The 21904-nt window shown below is 43.2% G+C and overlaps 2 gene segments (V, D, J or C); both read left to right on the plus strand.

The window, feature by feature from the left end:
- Positions 1-21904, plus strand: part of LOC117069611 — a 314331-nt gene that overhangs the window by 285988 nt on the left and 6439 nt on the right.
- Positions 20100-20804, plus strand: LOC117069610. The segment is given in 2 exon segments: positions 20100-20230; positions 20329-20804. Coding segments are annotated over 2 exon segments (522 nt in total).

Here is a 21904-nt window from a genome sequence, read left to right on the forward strand (position 1 = left end):
ACCCTTTTCCCACCCCCCACAGTCGAGTAGGTCCCAGTGTGTGTTGTTTTCTTCTTTAAGTCAATATGATTACATCCCACTTATAAGTGAGAGCAAGTGGTAGTTTTCTGTTACTGTGTTAGTTTGCTTAGGATAATGACCTTCAGATCCATCTATGCTGCTGCAAAGAACATGTTCTTATTCTTGTTATGACTGTGTTGTATTTCATGCTCAAACACACAGAAATCAATGTGTTGGGAAAAAGCTGAGTGTTGGGAAAAAAGCTGAGGCAGGGCTTGCATATATGACATGATGTCCAGGGCTCAGGGCATAAAAACCCTCCTGGCCTTTGGAATGTGTCTAGTCTTGCTGGCTCCTTGCTTCCAGCCCTCCCAGGCTCCTAGGTCAACTGTATTCCCATTATCTCAACTAGAAGAACATGTTCCATATAAAGGCTAAACCATCACAGCTGTAGATCATGCGCTTGTCCTTTCGACCCCTACATTCTCACCACCTGTTTCTCTGTTTGATCAACAATAAATAGTCTGGGCTTCCAGAGCTTCGGGCCTTCACAGGCTCCACACTTGCAATGGCTCCCTGGTCAAACTTTCTCTCTCAAACTGTCTTTTTCTCATTCCTTTGACTCTGCCGGACTTTGTTGCCCCTGTGACCTTGTGTTGGGTCTGATTACCCCAACATTCCTGGCATCAAATGTGGGGCGACAAAGACCCCGGTGAAGAAAAAGTGTAAAATTGTAAAAGTGGAGGATACATTGTCTAAAGGACACCCGATCATGATTAGAAGAATCTCAGAGGGGAAGCTGAGAGCTCAGCAGAACCAGGGTAACAATGGGACAGAGTGAAAGCAAACGTTCTGCTTATTTAAATTTCTTAAGGCAGTTATTAAGAAGAGAGGAACTGAAAGTTAGTACTCAGAATATGTTATCACTCTTTAGTATAGGAAAGCAGTTTTTACCCATGGTTCCCGGAACAAGGGCTTATGGAGTTGGATGAATGGGAGAGAATTGGCAGAGATTTAAAAAAAGCATGTAAAGATGGAGCAAAATTCCAGTCTCCATTTGGTCAAGGTGGGCGCTAATAAAGGCAACTCTTGAGCCGTTTCAAACAGATGATGAGGCAGATTCAGATGAGGAAAAGGAGGACGGGTGTACAAAACTACAGATTCTGAATGTGAAGAATAGAAACCAGAGGAAAATAAAAGAAAGGAAAACTAAAAAAAAAGTTATACTAGCCCGTCAGCTCCACCTGCTGAATTAAGTGAATGGCCACCTCCTCTCTCTCCGCTTAATGGGCGAGAAAATGTATTAGCTACAAAACTTCTCCTGTAGTTACAACATTAAAACCTGGAGCAATTGGTGGTGCTATACAAAACTCTATTCAAAAGGCTAGAGCCAACGGAGACCTTGAAGCTTGGCAATTCTAGTTACTCTAATTGAACCACCTTTCCATTTAAGCTGTTAAAAGTATTCAAGCAGGCCATTAGTCAATATGGACCGAGCTCTCCTTTTGTGCAAACTTTGTTAAAAAAGATGTGGCTCTTGATAATAGGTTAATACCATATGATTGGGATACTTTGACAAAATCTGTTCTCCATCTCATCCAGTTTAAAACCTGGTGTGCTGATGAAGCTCAAACTCGGGCAAGGGAAAATACACAAGCACAGCCACCTGTGCCTGTTTCCTTTGAACAGTTAACAGGAATCAGCCCTAATAGGGGTCGATTAGGGGTCAAGCAGTAATGTAGGATGTTGCCATTGTTCAGCTGCACTCTGTGTGCTCACGGGCATGGGAAAGGACAAATTTTACAGGGGAAAAATATCCTTCTTTTAACCTAAAGTACCATATATTGATTTTTACTGCTCAGCTCCAAGATGCTGTGTATAAAGTCGTAACTGATAAAACATCTCAAGATGTTGTAACACAGCTTCTTGCATACCGTAATGTTAATGCAGAATGTCAAACTGCTTTTAGACACCTGAGAGGAAAGGCTCATATTGCTGAATATATTAAGGCTTGCAATGGCATTGGAGGTAACTTACATAAGGCTACTCTTTTAGCTCAGGCTATAGCTGGATTAAGAGTCAGAAAAAATATGCCCCATTTCTCAGGCTCTTTACTTGTGGGCAATTTGTACACACAAGGAATGTAGAAAAGGAAGTCAAAAGGCAAGACCTACTACCACCAAACAACTGAAAAGCCCCAGTGTGTGCTCCTGTTGTGAAAAAGGCCATCACTGGGCAAGTCAGTGTCATTCTAAATTTAGCAAAGATGGACAACCTCTTTCAGGAAATGGGAAGAGGGTCCGCCTGGAGCCCCTCAGCAAACCGAGGCACACCTGGCACAGCCAGAGCCCTTACAAATGTACAACAATTGTCCCCAACCACAGCAGACAGTGCTGTCGTAGACATTTGCAGCACAATTCCCATCTCCTTGTTTCCTGGAGAACCACCAAAAAAAAAGTCTCTATTGGGAGTTAGGGGACCCTTACCCTCCAGAACAGTTGATCTATTACTTGAAAGATCTAGAGGTGTCACTGTGCATATGGGAGTAATTTTTTGATTACATCGGAAAAATCAATTAGTTATTCCTCATCTCTGTGATCTTCCTCCCCAGGAGAAACAATTCCTCAGTTGTTGCTGTTACCTTACATAAGCAACACAGTTACTTTACATAAGCAGCACAGTGAAAAGAAAAGGAGGCTTTGGTAGTACTAATCCAACAGGAAAGGCTGTATATTGAGTTAATCAAGTGTCTGACAAAAGACCTATTTTTACAGTAGACCTGCTGTTGGATGCTTACAGACTGACACACAGGCCTGGTTGGTTGTAGTCCCTGAAAAAAATAAATTATGGGCTGCCTTGCATAGGGCAAATAGTCATCTTGAAGCTTCAGTTTCATTATTAACCTGCCTCTCCTAGAGAAAAATAGATTTAATGAGCACACAGGCATGACATGGGCTATGTGGGCAGCAAGCCACCCAGGTGCCAAGGCAAGAGCCTGAGGCCATGAGCTGTCCCAGTATAATATATAAAATAACAAGAGTTATACTAGATATAGATCATGGACATGATTATAAGTATCATTAATCATTACTTTGTAGTAATTACTCTTTATTCCAATATTATAATAATCTTCACTCTACAATCATAACCTAGGCAAAACCAGGCCATATAGAGATAGGAACTGAAGGGACATGGTGAGAAGTGACCAGAAGACAAGGGTGTGATCCTTCTGTTATGCCCGGACAGGGCCACCAGAGGGCTCCCTGGTCTAGTGGTAACCCCATGTCTGGGAAGATGCCCATTACTAAGCAGACGATGATCTAGTGGTAGCATCAGTGCCAAGGAAAAGCACCCACTACTTAGACTGGGAAAGGGAGTCTCCCTTACCTTGGGAAGTTTAGAGAAGATTCTACTCCACCACCTCTTGTGGAGGGCCTGTCATCACTCAAGCCTGCCCACAGTTATCCAGAGGCCTGTCTCCCTGTGATGCTGGGCTTTAGCGGTCACGCTCCTGGTCCACTTTCATGTTCCACCCTGTACACCTGGCTCTGCCTTCTAGATAGCAGTAGCGAAATTAGTGAAAGCACTAAAAGCCTCTGATATGCAGAAATGACATAAGCTGTCTCTCTCTCTCCTTCTCGGCTTCCAAACAGGGAAGGGCCCCCTGTCCAGTGGACACATGACCCACATGATCTTACCTATCATTGGAGATGGCTCACACTCCTTACCCTGCCCCTTCGTCCTGTATCCAATAAACAGCGCAGCCTACCATAGGGGCCACTACTGGTCTCCGTGTCTTGGTGGTCGTGGTCCCCCGGGCCCAGCTATCTTTTCTTTTATCTCTTTTTTTGTGTCTTTATTTCTATGATCTCTCCTCTCCGCACACAAGGAGAAAAACCCACAGACCCTATAGGGCTGGCCCCTACAGGGCTGAATGTTCATTGTGGTGTTTGTGGCTTTTATGATTGGAATGTTCAACCTCTACTCCTACTGCATTGGTGGAAAACCAGATGAAGCCTTCACAGTAGTTTAAGAGAGTTTTAAGACACTCTTCTGGGATATATTTGGGCTTTCTAAAGTGAAATCAGTAGTCATCAACTATAGCCACAAATTCATTGAAAACATTGGTTATGTTCTTTATGAAGTCAATAATGTTACAATGGTCATTGTTTTGCTAAATGTGTTAATTGCCATGATCAACAGTTCATTCCAGGACATTGAGGATGATGCTGACAGGGAGTTGAAGTTTGCAGGGGCCAGGGTCTGGTTTTCCTGATTTGAGGAGGGGAGAGCACTTCCTGTTCCCTTCAATCTGGTGCCGGGTCCGGGGTCCCTGTTTTGTCTTTTACTGAAGCTTAAAGGGTGGATTTCTGAGCTCTAACCAGGGTTATCAGTAAGGTTTCCAGGAAGATGTAGAGATAAGTAAGTAGAGATAAGTAAGGAAAGACAGGAGCTTGCAGGAACTAACAGGTACCACAGGGACAGATAGGGATAGGAGAAGACTAGCAATATAAGGTCAGTGCCCTAAAGAGGTACAAGAGACGGCCGGGCGCGGTGGCTCAAGCCTGTAATCCCAGCACTTTGGGAGGCCGAGACGGGCGGATCACGAGGTCAGGAGATCGAGACCATCCTGGCTAACACGGTGAAACCCCGTCTCTACTAAAAAATATAAAAAATAGCCGGGCGAGGTGGCGGCGCCTGTAGTCCCAGCTACTCGGGAGGCTGAGGCAGGAGAATGGCGTGAACCCGGGAGGCGAGCTTGCAGTGAGCTGAGATCTGGCACAGCACTCTAGCCTGGGCGACAGAGCGAGACTCCGTCTCAAAAAAAAAAAAAAAAGGTACAAGAGACTAGAAAGACTAGCAGAGATTTGTAGGGACAGACAAGAACATTCTGAATTATGGAAATTAGCTAGGCTCTCAAGTCCAATCAAAATCTGAGAGGGCAAATATAAAAGGAATAGAGGGGAGGGAGGTAATGATAAAAATGCTCTTTCTTTTCTCTCCAACAGGACCTTTTGGTCTTTTAATTAAACTTAAAGGGTAGATATATTGGTGTCTGCAGTCTTTGCTGATGCACAAACATTCCATTCTTTAATCTTAATGCCGCAGGCCTTAGAAAAAGATATGGTCACATACAAAGAGCTGGGAAAAAGGAAAGATAATTATATGGGGAAGAGGATTTGCTTGTATCGCTCCAGGTGACCATCAGGTGCCTTTGTGGGTGCCCACCAAATAGCTGAAGATCTATCATGAGCCACAGCATCTAGTGGAACCACCTGTATAGTGCAAATTAAAGGTTTGAGAAGCTTCAATTTGCTTTCTCTGTGCCTTCTGTTAGAAAGGGCCTGTTTCTCATTATCAATGGCTTCCTGGCTACAGCCACAGAAGTTTTTGCATCTATTTTGCTAGATTTACTAATGTGGGGTTGAGGGTATGCTTGTGTTTTTGCAGGCGATGAATGAACAGTTTGGGTGCCCTCAAGATGTGTACAACCATGGAACGGGAGACTGGAGGGACGCATGGATCCCAACCATGGATCAGTTCCCCCAGTAAGAGCTCTTACAGGTTCCCCCAGTAAGAGCCATGAGCCAGTTGAATTTGAATGCGAAGATGGAACGAGGACCAACTGGAGTCACACTGACATCAACCCCCATAACATGGGCACAGATCAAGAAAACCACACAGGAAACTGAGAAACTGCTGGAGCGCCAGGGTTTTACCTTTGCTGGGATTCAGAGATACAATAGATGCTTAACAGACCAATGCTTTCTGACTGAGCTCCTCTCTACACTGAATACAAGAGATCCTAATTGGCAGGAATATCATTGTCCCTATTCAGCATGAAGAAGTTACAGAAGACGGTCCTTCATCCTTCTGCAACCCCTAGGATGAAGGGTTCTCTTGTAAAAGGGAAAGGGGAGATATGTGGGAAGCATTCAAACCAGAGCGACTCCATTTTGAATAAAGGATACGAAAAATGAAGCTGGATCACCAACCGGCAATTAAGGGCCGCAGAGCCTACAATTGCCTCGCTCAATTAAAAGAGGCCACCTTTTATGCTAGTAATAATGATAGCTGTGGCCGTTTTACAAAAAAGAGAAGGGGGCATTTTGGGAAAAAGCTGTGTTGGGAAAAAAAGCTGAGGCAGCGGTTGCGTATCTGACATAATGTCCAGGGCTCAGGGCATAAAATCCCTCGTGGCCTTTGGAATGTGTCTAGACTTGCTGGCTCCTTGCTTCTAGCCCTCCCAGGCTCCTAGATCGATTGTATTCCCATTATCTCAAGTAGCAGAACATGTTCCATATAAATGCTAAACCATCACAGCTGTAGATCGTGTGCTTGCCCTTTCGACCCCTACATTCTCACCACCTATTTCTTTGTTTGATCACCAAGAAATAGTCTGGGCTTCCAGTGCTGGGGCCTTCACAGCCTCCACACTCGCGATGGTCCTCTGGTCACAATTTCTCTCTCAAACTGTCTTTTTCTCATTCCTTTGACTCTGCTGGACTTCGTCACCCCCACGACCTGGTGTTGGGTCTGATCACCCCAACATCAGTGATTGTGATTCATCACATAAATGAAGGAAATAAAATGCAATCATCTTATCGATCAATATTATTTTCCGTGTAAATCTCCCCCAGGAAATCTTTCATCTGCTCTTGATCCTCCTCTCTCCCCAGGCATGCCAACCCAGAGCTTGCTGTATTGTAGGAGACATGAAAATAGGACCCTCCCTTAGCTAATGAAAACCAGCCCAGCCCTGACTCTGCAGCTCTGGGAGGGAAGCCCCAGCCCTGCAATACCAAGGTGCTTCCACTCAGTGATCAGCACTGAACATTGAAAACATGCCATGGAGTTGGGGCTGCACTGGGTTTTGCTGTTTTAAAAGGTGATTCAAGAACTAGAAATATTGAGTGTGAGTGGAGGCGAGTGAGAAAACAGTGCAGATGTGTGGCAGTTTCTGAGCAGAATGTCTGTGTCCACTGGTGTTCAATGTGAGGTGCAGCTGGTGTAGTCTGGGGGAGGCTTGGCACATCCTGGGGGTCCCCGAGACTCTCCTGTGGGTCCCCGAGACTCTCCTGTGGGTCCCCGAGACTCTCCTGTGGGTCCCCGAGACTCTCCTGTGGGTCCCCGAGACTCTCCTGTGGGTCCTCAAGACTCTCCTGTGCAGCTTCTGGATTCGCCTTCAGTAGCTATGGCATGCGCTAGGTGTGCCAAGCTCCAGGGAAGGGATTGGAATGGGTCTCCCATTAATCCTACTGGTGGAGGCACATACTACCCAGACTCCGTGAAAGGCCGATTCACCATCTCCAGAGAAAACACCAAGAACTCACTGTATCTGCAAATAAACACTTTGAAAGCTAACGACACAGCCGTCTATTACAGTGCGAGAGATCCAATGAGGAAAAGTCAGTGTGGGCCCAGACACAAACCTCCTTATAGGAACGCTGCCAGGAAATCAGCTGCAGGGGACACTCAGGACCCACTGATCAGAGTCAACCCCAGAGGCAGGTGCACATGGAGGTCACAGGCTGGTTTCTTTTCAGGATGGGAGACTTCACCTTCTTCTGGCACTTTCAGTAAAGAATCTAATTTTAGAATTCTGTGCCTACCATTGTCATTTCTCTTTCTCTCTCTCTCTCTCTCTGTGTGTGTATATATATGGACATATTTTCCTATGCACAAAATGTAGATTGACACTTATAGAGAAGAAAAATTATCAACCATTGTCAACAAGATCAGAGTCCTGAAAAATTTTAGGGGTTCTAGTGAGCCTTCTCCAATCAGACTCAGAAGAGGACCCTCAGTGAGATCCCCTGATTTGAATCCTATTTATGGATTCTGATCATAGCCAAGGGAGAGTCTGCACCAGAGTCAGTGTCATATAAAAAAACTCACAGCTTCCATATATGAAACTTCTCTTGACAATGAAATATAAAATTCAGCATCAGCACTGAGTTAATTTTTTTTTTTTGCTTTCCACATTATTATGGTGAGTCACTTTTCTCACCACAATGTTAGACTGTGAAAGTTGTCAGAATCCAGATGGAACAATTTGTGTTAAACCCTGGGAAATGGAGCTGGGACGGCCATGAGGGGGAGGGTTCTCACACACGTCTTCCATAACAAGAAATGTCATCGATTCTGCAAAACCACAACCTTGCACAAAGGCCAGCACAACCTTAAAATAATTACTTCTCCAAGTACATCTGCCCAGCACTGCCTGTCCAATAGTAGCCTGATGCCACCCCTGTTACTGGTCATGTTCCCACAGGTTAATTTTCTCAAACCCGCATATGTAGCCCTCCTCATTTTTCCTTTAAAACACTTGCCTCATTTGCCCAAATGTGCCCTTGCACATTCCCATTGCCATGCTTATTCTCAAGTACATACAACTTTTAGAGCTTCTTTCTTACTGATATTCAGGCTTAACAATCTGCAGATGGACATGCCAATTTCTCTGAGATATAGGGGATAATAATTATGAGAGGTGTCTAGGGATGTTCATTATTCATAAGACTGACCGTAAGTAAATGCAGGCTGGAAGACTCGGAGAGAGCTGAACCTGCTGAAACACCGTGGCATGTTACCTTCTCCCATTCTGCGCTGATTGGAATCAGACCCAACCAGAATATCAATGCCAGGCTACCTAAGCTAGAGTCAACTGATTACAGCCTTAATAGCAACAATGGGGTTTTCATTTCTGCTTGGCTTTGTATTGTCACCTTGTTCCATCTTCTAGAGGATCTATTTCAGCCCTTCGGATATTGGTTTTAGAGACTTGTCCCTAAAGTTTAATTGCTTAGTTATGTAGTGGTGATAAGGGAGGTGGGTCTGGATGTGTTTAGAAGTGGGGGCTCTCATTCTCTCCCAGATGGACACATTGGTACGGAACGATGTATGTGACTGCCCACTTTCTAGGGGACAGATATTCAAGAGAATAGGAAGGCTCTTCAGTATTTGGTCCCTGAGAATTTTACACTGGAGCACATTCTCCACTCTTGACTTCAGGCAATCCAATATATATTTGAAGCTTTACCCTGTAGTGGACTATATTTCATGTGGCAGGCTCTGCCTCAGGTAATCTCATACCCTGACTTTGTTCCTCTCTACAAGAACTTGTCTCTCCCTAAATTTCAGATTTGTTGTTTGTCTTAAAACTTCTATTATCTGAAGTATTAAAGACAATTTGCCAAATTTTATATTTTTTGTTTATTTAGATAAGAATTTTAAAAATTCTTATCTATGTACAACTCCAAGCTGAGTAGCAGATATTTTCAATAAAACCCAGAGTAACAGAAGAGTCCACATATTAATTAGCTGCTTAATAGGAAAAATGATTACATTGAATTCATTCACTGGAATACTACACATCATTTTTACCAATAAATACCTCATATACATAACAACAAGGTAAAATATCTATTTATGCTGAGTTGAAATAAGACAAATAACTGTGTTTACAAAATTCTTCCATTTCTATAAATTCTGGAAAATAACAACTCATCTACAATAATCTAATGAAGGTCAGTTGTTGCCTGAGGAAATGGTAGAAGAAGGGAAAGGGAAAGGAGGAGGAAATGTCAAACAGGACAAAAAGTTGAGGGAACTCACTTGTCCAGCTTATTAATAGTGGTGAAAGTTATGTGATATTCATCAATTGGATACTTTAAATATGTGAAGTTAATATCTCTCAAATCTGATAAAATTTATTAAAAGCAAACAAAAAATTAGACAAAGAAGAACTCATAGAAAATGGATAACAGTATGTTAAATGCCAGTGATACCTGAAAATTTATCTGCGTGAACCTTAGTTTTCTCCATAATTTTAGGTGAACGCTAGAGTGTAACAGAATCACAATTTTCTCATTACAGTCAGTGAGTTTTGCAAACCACACTAAGACATGTCCAGCTCTGTCCTGGTTCAGGGAGCACAGTGATGAGGAGCACAGGCTCAGATACCGGAACTCACTCATCTCAGACATGAGCACTTAGACACAGACATAGGCACTCTGTGAGCTGGTTTACTTTCACATCTGTAAATGGAAAAAACCTTGAGTGTCACAGACATAATTTACACACATATTTAGTGCTAAGTGTTTATTACAGCACAATTTCCTAATAAGAGAGCATATTTTCCAAATACCATCAGTCACCAAACTCCTGCAGGACACCATCAGCTTCTCTGGGCAATGCCTTCTCCTCTGGTGTCCCACCCCAGACTGTTTTATTTAGTAGGAAATATGCAAAGGACCCTCCTTCTTGAGTGAAAACCAGCGCAGGCCTCACCCTGCAGTTCTGAGAGAGAGGAGCCTCAGCACTGGAATTCTAAGGTTTTTCCACTTGGTGATCAGCATTGAATACAGAGGACTCACCATGGGGTTTGGGCTGAGCTGGGATTTACTTGTTACTATTTTAAGAGTGAATTCAGGGTGAACTAGAAATATTGAGTGTGACTGGATAAAAGTTAAAGAAACTGAAAATATGTGCCAGTTTCTGACCAGGATGCCTCTGTGTTTTCAGTTGTCTAGTGTGAGGTGCAGTTGGTGGAGTCTGGGGGAGAGTTGGAACAGCCCAGGGATCCCTGAGACTCTCCTGTGCAGTATCTGGATTCACTTTTGGGAGGAACTGGATGTACTGGGTGTGCCAGGCTCCAGGGAAAAGACTTGAGTGGGTCTCATGTTTTAGTAGTGATTGGAGTAGCACACGCTACACACATTCTGAGAAGTTCTGATTCACCATCCCCAGAAACAATGCCAAGAACACCCTCTATCTGGAAATGAACAGTTTGAGAGCTGAGGACACGACCATGTATTACTGTGACAGACAAAGAGTGAGGGGAAGTCAGGGTGAGCCCAGACACAAACCTCTCTGCTGAAACACATGGAGGAAATCGGCTACAGGGGGCGCTCAGCTCCCACTGATCAGATTCAACCCCAGCGGCAGATGCAGAGAGAGGGTAGGACCTGGTTTACTTATAGTGTTTGGAACTTCTTTCTCCATCTGACAGTTCCCCAGAGAACCTCACTAATTTAGAGTCCTGTGCCTACCAAACAAATCTCCAAATATACACCTTGTAAAAAGTTGTAATATAAAGGCCTAGCTCACAGGCACAAAATGCAGATCACCACTTCCAGGCATAAGACGTCTTCAACCATAGTCACCAGGACCAGAGTCCTGAGGAAGCTCAGTGGTGCCTGGTGGGTCTTCTCCAGTCAGACTCAGGACAGGAAACTACGTTTAATTCCCTGATTAGAAAAGGCTTTGGAGATTCTGATTCCAGCCAAGAGAGAGGCTGGGCCAGAGTTAGTGTTATATAGATCCTTCCAGGTTTCACGTCTGACTCTTCTCCTGATATTAAAGTGTGCAAAGCTGTATCAACACTCATCTCTTGCACCTTTTGCTGTCAATCCATTTTCTTTTTAGTTGTTCTCACTTTTTCAGTTTTTTTCCTGCTCCATGAAAAAGAAAGATGGCCGGGCGCGGTGGCTCAAGCCTGTAATCCCAGCACTTTGGGAGGCCGAGACGGGCGGATCACGAGGTCAGGAGATCGAGACCATCCTGGCTAACACGGTGAAACCCCGCTCTACTAAAAAAATACAAAAAAATTAGCCGGGCGAGTGGCGGGCGCCTGTAGTCCCAGCTGCTCGGAGGCTGAGACAGGAGAATGGCGTAAACCCGGAGCGGAGCTTGCAGTGAGCTGAGATCCGGCCACAGCACCCCAGCCTGGGCGGCAGAGCGAGACTCCGTCTCAAAAAAAAAAAAAAAAAAAAAAGATGTGGTCAATATGGTCTATATTCCAGGGCTCAAGTTTTTTCGCTGGAGCTCAGGTGGGCTCAGGCTGTGGCTCCTGCAGCCGCATAGGAGAGGATGATGGGAATTTCTTCTTTCCCCAGTGCTTGGGACCCTCCACTGTGTTGCGGGAAGAGTCATCTGGAAGTCTGGGCGGCCCAGGGGAACTGAAGGGCATAAGCTTGTTCGGTCAGAATGAGATGTGGATGTGGAATTGATTCTGTGTTGTGCAAACCAGAAGAGCTTTTGAGTATTGTCAGAATCTAACAATTACGGGTTTTGCATTTAAATATTTAAAGCATTTAGAATTAATTTTTGTGTTTATTCTAACCCAAAATTGTTAGTTCTTTGCATGAAAATCCAGTTTTCATAGCTCACTCTTTGGAAGACAATATAATTTAGCCATTGTATATTGATGGTTCTCACACTGAATATCAGCTGGCCATCAATATGTGGTTTATATCTAAGATCTCTGTATGCATTTATGCCACTGCCATTCTGATTTATTACTCTGTATTTGTAATAAATGATGAGGCCTGGAAGTGAAATGCCTAAAGCTTTATTCTTACCTTGTTACAGATCATAGACCCAAATATTCTAACCTTTTACTATTGAGTATAATAATAGCTGTGACTTTTCTTCATGACTTTTCTTATGTTCAAGTTGTTTTCTTGTCTAATTTGTCCAGAGTTTTTATAATGAAACCCTGAATTTTTTCAAATTTTTTTTCTATATCTGATGAAATGTTAGTGAGATTTTTTTTTAGTGTTTTAATGTGGTGTACCAAATTGATTGATTGAGGATGTTGAATCATCTGTGCATCTTAGAATAAATTTGAGTTGGTCATGGTGTATGGTCTTCTAAAAAAGCTTTAGAATTTGTTTACTATTTTGGGGTTGGTTAATTTATGTCTACTGATGATATCGATCTATAGTTTTCTTTTTTTCTGGTGCCTTTGACTATTACTGGTACTACTGTAATGGTAGCCTCAAAAACAGAGTTTGGAAGGTTGACTCCTCACCAATTTTTGAAAGAGTTAGAGAAGGGTTGGCATTACTTCTCTGAATGTTAAGGCTCATTTTATTATGTAACATATAACCTATCACAGAGAATGTTCAATGTGTGCTTGAGAAGTATGTGTATTACATGGTTTTGGTTGGAAGGTTCTGTGAATGCCTTTCAGGTAAATTTGTTCGATACTGTTGTTCAAGTTCAGAGGCTTCAGAATTTTCTTTCTGTATTTGCTATACATGATTGTAATGAGGTATTAAGGTCTTCTCTCATTTTTGTATCGTTTTCTATTTCTCCCTTTATATCTCTTAAAGTTTGCTTAAAGTACTCATATTTTTATTTGTACACCAGTGTAAAAAATAATTGCTAAGTGAGTTTCATGGCACAGTCACATTGTAAGTCATCATATTTTCCCAAATGCTGCCATTGCCACCAAACTCCTCCAGGAGTCTCACATCTGCTTTGGGCACTGCCGTCTCCTCAGGCATCCCACATCTGAACTTGCAATGGAGGAGGAGGCGGCATGAAAACCGGGCCCTCCCTCTTCTGGAGAACACAAGCCCAGACCTGGCCCTGCAGCTCTGGGAGAAGAGCCACAGCCCTGGGATTCCCAGGGGTTTCCATTTGGTAATCAGGACTGAACACAGAGGACTCACTCTGGAGTTTGAGCTAAGCTGAATTTTTCTTGTTGGCATTTTCAAAGGTGACTCAAAGAGAGCTAGAGTGAGTGAGAGTGAGTGGATATGAGTGAGAGAAACAGTGGATATGTTTGGTAGTTTCTGACCAGGATGTGTGCGTATTTTCAGGTGTTCATTGTGAGGTGCAGTTGATTCAGTCCATAGAGGACCTGAGACAACCTGGGAAGTTCCTGAGACTCTCCTGTGTAGCCTCCAGATTCGCCTTCAGTAGCCTCTGAATTAGCCGAGTTCACCAGTCTCCAGGGAAGGGGCTGGAGGGAGTAATAGGTATAAAATATGATGGAAGTCAGACACACCATGCAGACTCTGTGAAGGGCAGATTATCCATCCCCAAAGACAATGCTAAGAACTCGCTGTATCTGCAAATGAATAGTCTGAGAGGTGAGGACATGGCCCTCTATGGCTGTACATAAGGTCCCAAGTTGCCTTCAGTGTCTATGGTTTCCTCTGCTTCTCACGTTTCCCCTCTGAGCCTCTGTACATTTATGTTTTGTGCCCAGCGTGAGGTTCCTGGATTAGAAAACTAATTTAAAAGAGGAAACGTTCTCATATGTCCCAAAAACCGATGTAAGTATTGGAGGCAGAAAAATGCACAGGCGGCCGGGTGAGTTTGTAGACACTGCCACCCCCCAATGCCAGACTCACAAGTAGTGCTGGAGAAGGGTGGGAGTTTGATGGAACTTCCCTAACGACCCTGTGGTCCAAGCTAAGTCCAGCAAGATCATTGGTACCTTGCTGAGCACAGTGGTCCATCAGGGATCTCCCATGTGTCCCAGCAGCAGCCATGCCTTAGTGTCTCCACCGAGCACCATCACTGTCTGGGAGGAGCTCCCAGGATGGGTGTCTTTGGCACACACCAGGTGACGGGTGTTAGAATTCAGTGCAGCAGCTGCGGCTTGGTTGGTTGGGCTCCCTGATGTTGGAGGGATTGAAGGTACATACTCAGGGCCAGCACACTGCAGATTTTTATATAAAAACCATGATTTTTACTTCGTTTCCTCAGATGACATATTTAATTAATAACATAATCTGCAAGCAATTGTACTTTTCTACTTTACCTCAAATTCATTGTTTCTTAATTCTGTGCAGGATCCAGACATGGTATTGCCCTTCTCATAAGAAATTGCTCAATCTAAACCGAAATCAGTTTTTCCTCCTATTATTTGGTTTCTCTCCATGTGCAGAGATCTTGATTAGAGGAAGTTTGTACTTTCCACACACTCACCTTCACCTCCCCAGATAAAGAGCAGAAATTGTCCTTACTCTGAGTCTGAGGGAGGAGCTGTTCCTGTAAAACTCGGGGCCTGCAGAGACCCCCAGGTGCAGCTTCACTGAGTCGGGTGTTTCACTCCCTGTGATTGCTGCTCAGGTCTAATTGTGGGCTCAGAGTTAGGACGCTCTTAAGTTATCACAGGTCAGTCCTATTCTAAAAATCATTATCACACAGAGTGGTAATAATTCAATGTTCATTTTTCTAACAGCAGTTTCTCTTTTTTGTTTGGTTGCAAGTTTGAGAAAAACATGTGATAATATTTTTAACCTCAAAATCGACTGAATTGTTCTAGGAGACACACAAATTGGACAAAAGTGAGCTCTTTATTCTCATAAAAATGTGTGTATTTGGGAATTTCACCGTGTTGTCCAGAATCTGTTAACATCAACAACTGTGTTTCTCAGCAAACTTCTGGCTTGAGACATCCTCACAGACCCTCTCCTTCACCTGCACTGTCTCTGGATTCCCCATCACAACCAGTGCTTCCTGCTAGAATTGTATCTGCCCCTAGAAGATGGACAGGAATGGATCTGGTGCAAGGGTTGTGAAGGGAGCACAAATTACAACCCACTTCTCAAGAGTCCATATTCACATCGAAGAAACGGTTCTTACAGCTGAGCTCTGTGTGCGGTGAACACACAACTATGCATTTTTAAGTAAAAGACACAATGAGGAGACTTCATTGTGAGCAGACACAAACCTCCCTGCAGGGGTGCATACGACCAGCAGGGGGCACTCGGGCAGTACCGGGGCTTAGGATGATTGTCAGGGGAAAGGATGAGCAGGTCAAGGCTCAGCATTGGGGCAGATGCAACAGGGCAGAAAAGGGGCTGTAGATGTGGGTTGTTTTTACTATCATTTTTCACCACCAGACCCCTCCACTACATCTTTTCTAAGTGTTCTGAGTGTTTATATGATTAGAAAATGACATTTATGGAGGTGCATCAAGTTGTCCTCTCCATCTGATGTGGACCTTGTCCATCAGGCACCAAGTCCCTGTGTTTACTTGAGTACCTCATACCTTATGGTCCAAACATGTGGGATCTCTTTTTTCTTGGTCTCTCTTCCTCCTTTCTCTCTCTGTCACACACAAACACATGAACTGACACACGCACAGAGCTCCCCAACTTTAATTATCTGATGTATTGAAGCAAACTGATTAATGTGCAGCTTTTCCACTTTGGCTATTATTCATGTTACGTAAAAATAAGAACCATGTGTTTCTTAGCTGGTTACTTCTCTAAGCTAAGTAGCATCTTTGTTTATTATACCCAGAGACCAAAAGCGATCCAAGTGTTAGTCAGCAGCTTAACTGATAAACAAATTGTGGCAAATTCATTTACTGGAATAATACCCACTGTTACAATCAAGTACTGCTGGATACACTCAACACCATGCTTAAAGTAACAAGTACCTGAATAAGAAAAATAAGGCAAAAAACCACAAGTGCATACATACAATTCCACTTCTATAATTTCTATAAAGTAAAAATGGACTTAAAATTACATAAAAAGATCTGTAGTTGACTGTGGACATGGTACAAGAAGGTGTAGAAAGGAGAAACTACAGGCGAGCAAAAGGAAATTTCTAGGATAATTTATTTTTCCTCTGTTAGTAAAAGTGAGGATTATGTCAATATTTGTAAAACTGTACACTTTATGTAAAGACTCTTATTTGCTAATTTCATCTCAAAATATTGTAACTTTTAAAATGTATAACTTGGTAGAAAAAGTAGAGAGAGAGAGATGAATAAAATACATAAAAATCAGAGTGTCCTGAATATACACATGAATGAATCCTGAATCTTGCTATATTTTTAGGGAAACACTAGAATACAAAAACATAATGACAGGATTTCAGTACATGAAGGGAGCTTCTCAAACCCCAGGAGGCATGTCCAACTGTGTCCTGGAGTTAACTTAGGGAGCAGGCACGTCCTTTGGAAGTTGCCGTGACACCAAACTCCCAGCATCCGTTGTAGCTGACACCATGCAAATGCAGAGATCTCAACTAAAGTGTTCTGTGGATGTTGAATCTGATTATGCTACACACTCACACCAAGTGAGTATGGAAAGGTTAGTTACCTGCATCCTTGAGGTGTCTGCTGAGAGCAGGGCAGGTCTCTTATGAAGGTCCAAAGTGTCCTGGTAGAGCAGGGAAGGAGACTGGCTCAGGGTTTTTATCATGGTTTTGTGGGGAGCTGGGGAGAGCATCCTACTTACAGGAAGGCTTTTGTGGGGTTTCAAGGTCAAATTAGCATCAAATGAGGGGGCTCCTGTGATTTCTAACTAGATTTAACTTGTGTGCTTAAAAAGAAGAGATGATGGAAGAAAGAGTCTTAAGTTATCAGTCAGGCCTAAACATAGAGTCTGATGACTTACTCTAAATAGCAAGTATACAAATGATGAGTAAGAAATGAGACAAGAGTTCAATATGGGTGAACAAAAACCAGGTCTGCAGAAAATGAGAAGACTGTTTATAAGCAAAGAATAATGAGGAGGATATGGAGGATTCTGGTCCAATGTCTTGTGTAGAAGTTTTTCATTTCAGATCATCAGCTTGTTCTGAAGGTCTTAGGTCACCTGTCTTCTTCAAAATATCAGACGTGTCAGAGGAGACGTGAGGATGTGCAGTTTAACTTCTTCTATTTGAGTAGCTTTACAATTGTGTAAAATTCTTAATTCTTTTTTTTTTTTTTGAGACAGTGTCTCACTCTGCTGTGCAGTTTGGACTGCAGTGGTGTGATCATAGCTCACTGCGATTTTGAATTCCTGGCTCATAGAATCCTCCCACCTCAGCCTCCTGAGTAGCAAGTAGCTAGGTTTCCAGGGCCTTCATCTACACTTGGCTGATTCTTTTCATTCTTCTTTTTTTTTCTTTTTTTTGAGATGGAGTTTCTCTCTTCTTGCTGGAGTGCAGTGGCGTGATCTCAGCTCACTGCAATCTCTGCCTCACAGGTTCAAGCCATTCTCCTACCTCAGCTAATCTGCAGATTAGTAAGTTTAGTGTTGTTGTAAGAATAACACATTTTTAATGGGATGCCCTACATCTCCATGCTAAGTAGCACCTCTATGTGTAATACTCAAAAACTAGAAATGATACAAATATCAATAAGATATATATATATAAACAATAATGACGTGCTAATTTACTGTAATAACATCCATCCTTACTCCCATCTTCCCTCAGGAGTGACAGCCTTATTCAAAAGGAAAAGGCAGTAAAGAAGAAACTGAAGAAATCAGTGGGAAAACATAGGGGCTGCTGAATGAATATATTAATAAAAATGAAGAGGCCAGGTGCGGTGGCTCATGCCTGTAATCCAAGCACTTTGGGATGCCAAGGCAGGAGGATCACCTGAGGTAGGGAGCTAAAGAAAGACCAGTCTGACCAACATGGGGTTCTGGACAGGGATTTGGTGCATCCCTCTTTCCCCTCCCAGTTCTTATTGGTTTCTCCAGTGTCTGTAGAAGAGCAGTTTTGATGGCTTTACCTCTGCAGATAATTTCTCTTGCAAGGTAGTGGTGATGGGGAGGTGTGTGTGGATGCATTTCAGCTGTAGTTGCTGTTTTGCTTTCCCAGACAGCACCGTCCCAAGGGGTAGAGGCTGGAGCGTTTTGTGATGTGTCCCCAGTACTGAAGAAAAAGCCTTCAATAGCAGGAGGAATGCCTCAACTGTATACACTCTGAGAATTTAAACAATAACTTCTCTATCACACAGAATCGAAACCATCCAATGAATATTTCTACTTGAATCTTGTGCTAGCTTAAATGATATTTGGCAGCCTCTGCCCCAGAAAGATTATCGTCTGCTCCTGTTTATTTCCCTGCAAGTCCTTATCTCTCTTCAGATTTCAGATATCTTGTTTGTCCTATAACATCGAAAATCTGATGTATTTAAGAAAATGTGCTAATCTGCAGATTAGTAAGTTTAGTGTTGTTGTAAGAATAATAACACATTTTTTATGGGATGCCTACATCTCCATGCTGAGTAGCACCTCTATGTGTAATACTCAGAAACTAGAAATGATGCAAATATCAAGAAGATATATATATACAAACAATAATGATGTGCTAATTTACTGTAATAACATCCATCCTTAGAATCAATACATCGTTGATGCTCAACTTGGTTGCATCACAAGTAGTTATGATGAGTGAGAAGCCACACAAATAAAACACATACTATACAATTTCCCATATAGTAAATTCTTGAAACTCAAAACCAAGTATTCATTATGAAGGATTGACTCAGAATATGGCTAGGGAAGAAAAATAATTGGGACGAAGGAATTGCACAGGAACACAAGGAAACTTTTAAGTGTCATTTATTTGTTCATTTTCTGAATGTTTCTTGTGGATGCCCAGGTGAGCGTGAGTGGAATTACATTTTGTTTTGTTTGTTTGATTCTGAAGAGATGTGGTCCTATTCTGTGACCCTGGCTGGATTGCAGTGGTGGGATCATAGTTCAATGTAGCCTCCAACTTCTGATCTCCCACAATCCTCCTGCATCTGCCATCTAAGTAGCTGAAACTACCATTGTGTTGCCACCAGGATCGGCTTGAGTACTTATTAAACCACACATTTTATGAAATATTTACTGTAATGATGTCTCAATAAGAATATTACAAATCAATGAATGGATAATTTGTTCAGTACAGATTCACGGAAACAGACACTAACATGATGAATGTCTGACATTTATGAAAATACAACTGCATAAAATGTGTTCTCTTTACTTTCATTAGGTAAACACAATAGTGCATACACATCTCACCATGCTTTCATTACAGGAAGGAAATTCTGAAAATGTCACTGGGGTGACCCACACTGTGCTGGGCTTGGTTCAGGGAGCAGTCAGGCCCAGTGGTGAGAAGCACAGGCCTAGATATCCCGGCTCACTCTGACCAAATGTAATCTCTGGGAACATTGTACCACCCATCTGTGCTTCTGCTGGTAATTTTCCATCTGTAACATGGAATAACATGGACACTACATACCATGATTTCTCCACATATGTAAAAGTTAAGATGACTGATTGATAAGTTTAAATATATGCAGTTTTCACAGGTCCATTGTACTTCAATAAAACTATTTTAAAATAAAAGTTACAAATACAGTTGTAGGTTTAAAGAGTTTATCACAAAACAAATTTATAATAAGAGACTACATTTTCCAAAATCGTATCAATATCTCTAAACTCCTGCAGAACACTCATCTGCTCTAGGCCCTGCCCTCTCCTCAGGCGTCCCACCCCAGAGCTTGCTATACAGTAGGAGACATGCAAATAGGTCCCTCCCTCTGCTGATGAAAAGCAGCCCAGCCCTGATCCTGCAGCTCTGGGAGCTCCAGCCCTAGAATTCTCAGGTGTTTCTATTCGGTGATCAACACTGAACACAGGACTCACCATGGAGTTTGGGCTGAGCTGGGTTTTCCTTGTTGCTATTTTCAAAGGTGATTCATGGGGAAGGAGTTGAATGTACGTGAATATGAGTGAGAGAAACTGGGAATATGTGTGGTGGTTTCTGACCAGGGTGTCTCTGTGTTTGCAGGTGTCCAGTGTGAGGTGCAGCTGGTGGAGTCTGGGGGAGGCTTGGTCCAGCCGGGGGGGTCCCTGAGACTCTCCTGTGCAGCCTCTGGATTCACCTTCAGTAGCACCAGGATGAACTGGATCCGCCAGGCTCCAGGGAAGAGGCTGGAGTGGGTGGCTGACATAAAGTATGATGGAAGTGAGAAAAAGTATGTAGACTCTGTGAAGGGCCGATTCACCATCTCCAGAGACAACACCAAGAACTCCCTCTATCTGCAAATGAACAGTCTGAGAGCTGAGGACACAGCCGTGTATTACTGTGTGAGAGACACAGTGAGGGGAGGTCAGTGCGAGCCCAGACACAAACCTCCCTGCAGGAGCGTATGGAACCACCAGGGGGTGCTCGGGATACACACAGGACAGGGGCAGCCCCAGGGCAGGTGCAGGGGGAGGTCGAGGGCTGCTCTCCTTCAGGGTCTTTGGCTTCCTCTCATCTAACAGTTCTCCAGAGGGCCTTGTATATTTACAGTTATATGCCTACTACTGAGGTTTCTAAGTTCGTAAAGTTTATTACCATAGGAGGAACCACTGTTAAACACCCCTAAAGCAGGTGTCACAAATGGAGAAAGAAAAGGGGGCAAGAAGCCAGGTGAGGCTGTGGACACTGTCCGCCCAGGATTCAAGTTTCACAAGCAGTGAGGGAGAAATGGGGAGTTTGATGGAGCTCCCCCACCACCATATGGTCTAAACTAAGTCCAGCAAGGCCATCAGGCCTCCCTGAGCTCTAGGTGCCCATCAGAGATCCGCCATGTACCCGGCAGCTGCCCTGTCTTTTCATCTCCGCTGCGCCCACTCACTGTCTGGGACGAGCTTCCAGGACGTGTGTGTTTGGCACCAACCAGATGATGGACCTCAGAGAGCAGCAGCTGGTGCCCGGATCATGGGTTCCCTAATGCTGGAGGAATGGGAAGTGCATTCTCAGGGACAAGGCACTGTTGATAGATTTTTATATAGAAACCATAATTTTGCTTGCTTCTCTCAGGAGACATAGAGAATCAAGCATGCAGTCTGCAAATAATTATAATCTCTACAATTACAGTAGGTTATTCCTTAATTCTGTGTAGGGTCCCACCATAGAGTCACCTATCTCATGAGGAATGGTTGAATCTAGAGTGAGTCCATATGTATTTCATATTTTGGCTTCTGTCCATGTTCAGAGATGTAGAGTAGAGTAAGTTTGGACCTTTCCACACACTAAGCCTCGCCTCCCCCACAGAAAGAGCAGAGACTTTGAGTATTCTTGAGTGTGGGGTAGGGGCTGGTCCTGCACACCTCAGAGCCTGTGGAGAAGCCACGTGCAGTGTTATAGACTTGGGTGTTTTTTCTCATTCAGGAGGGGTGACCTCCACGGCTTCCGATTTCTCCTAAGATATAACTGTGATTGCAGAATTAGGATGCCATTAGGCTATCAAGCCTCACTTCTATTCTGAAAATCATCCTCTTTATAGTAAAACAAAACAATTCAATGTCCATTCCCCTGAAAGTAGTTTCTTTTTAATTTGGTTGCAAGTTTACCATATATGTGCCTGAATTTATTC

Source organism: Trachypithecus francoisi, unplaced genomic scaffold, assembly GCF_009764315.1.
Source record: "Trachypithecus francoisi isolate TF-2019V2 unplaced genomic scaffold, Tfra_2.0 Lachesis_group3, whole genome shotgun sequence".
Taxonomy (NCBI): Eukaryota; Metazoa; Chordata; class Mammalia; order Primates; family Cercopithecidae; genus Trachypithecus; species Trachypithecus francoisi.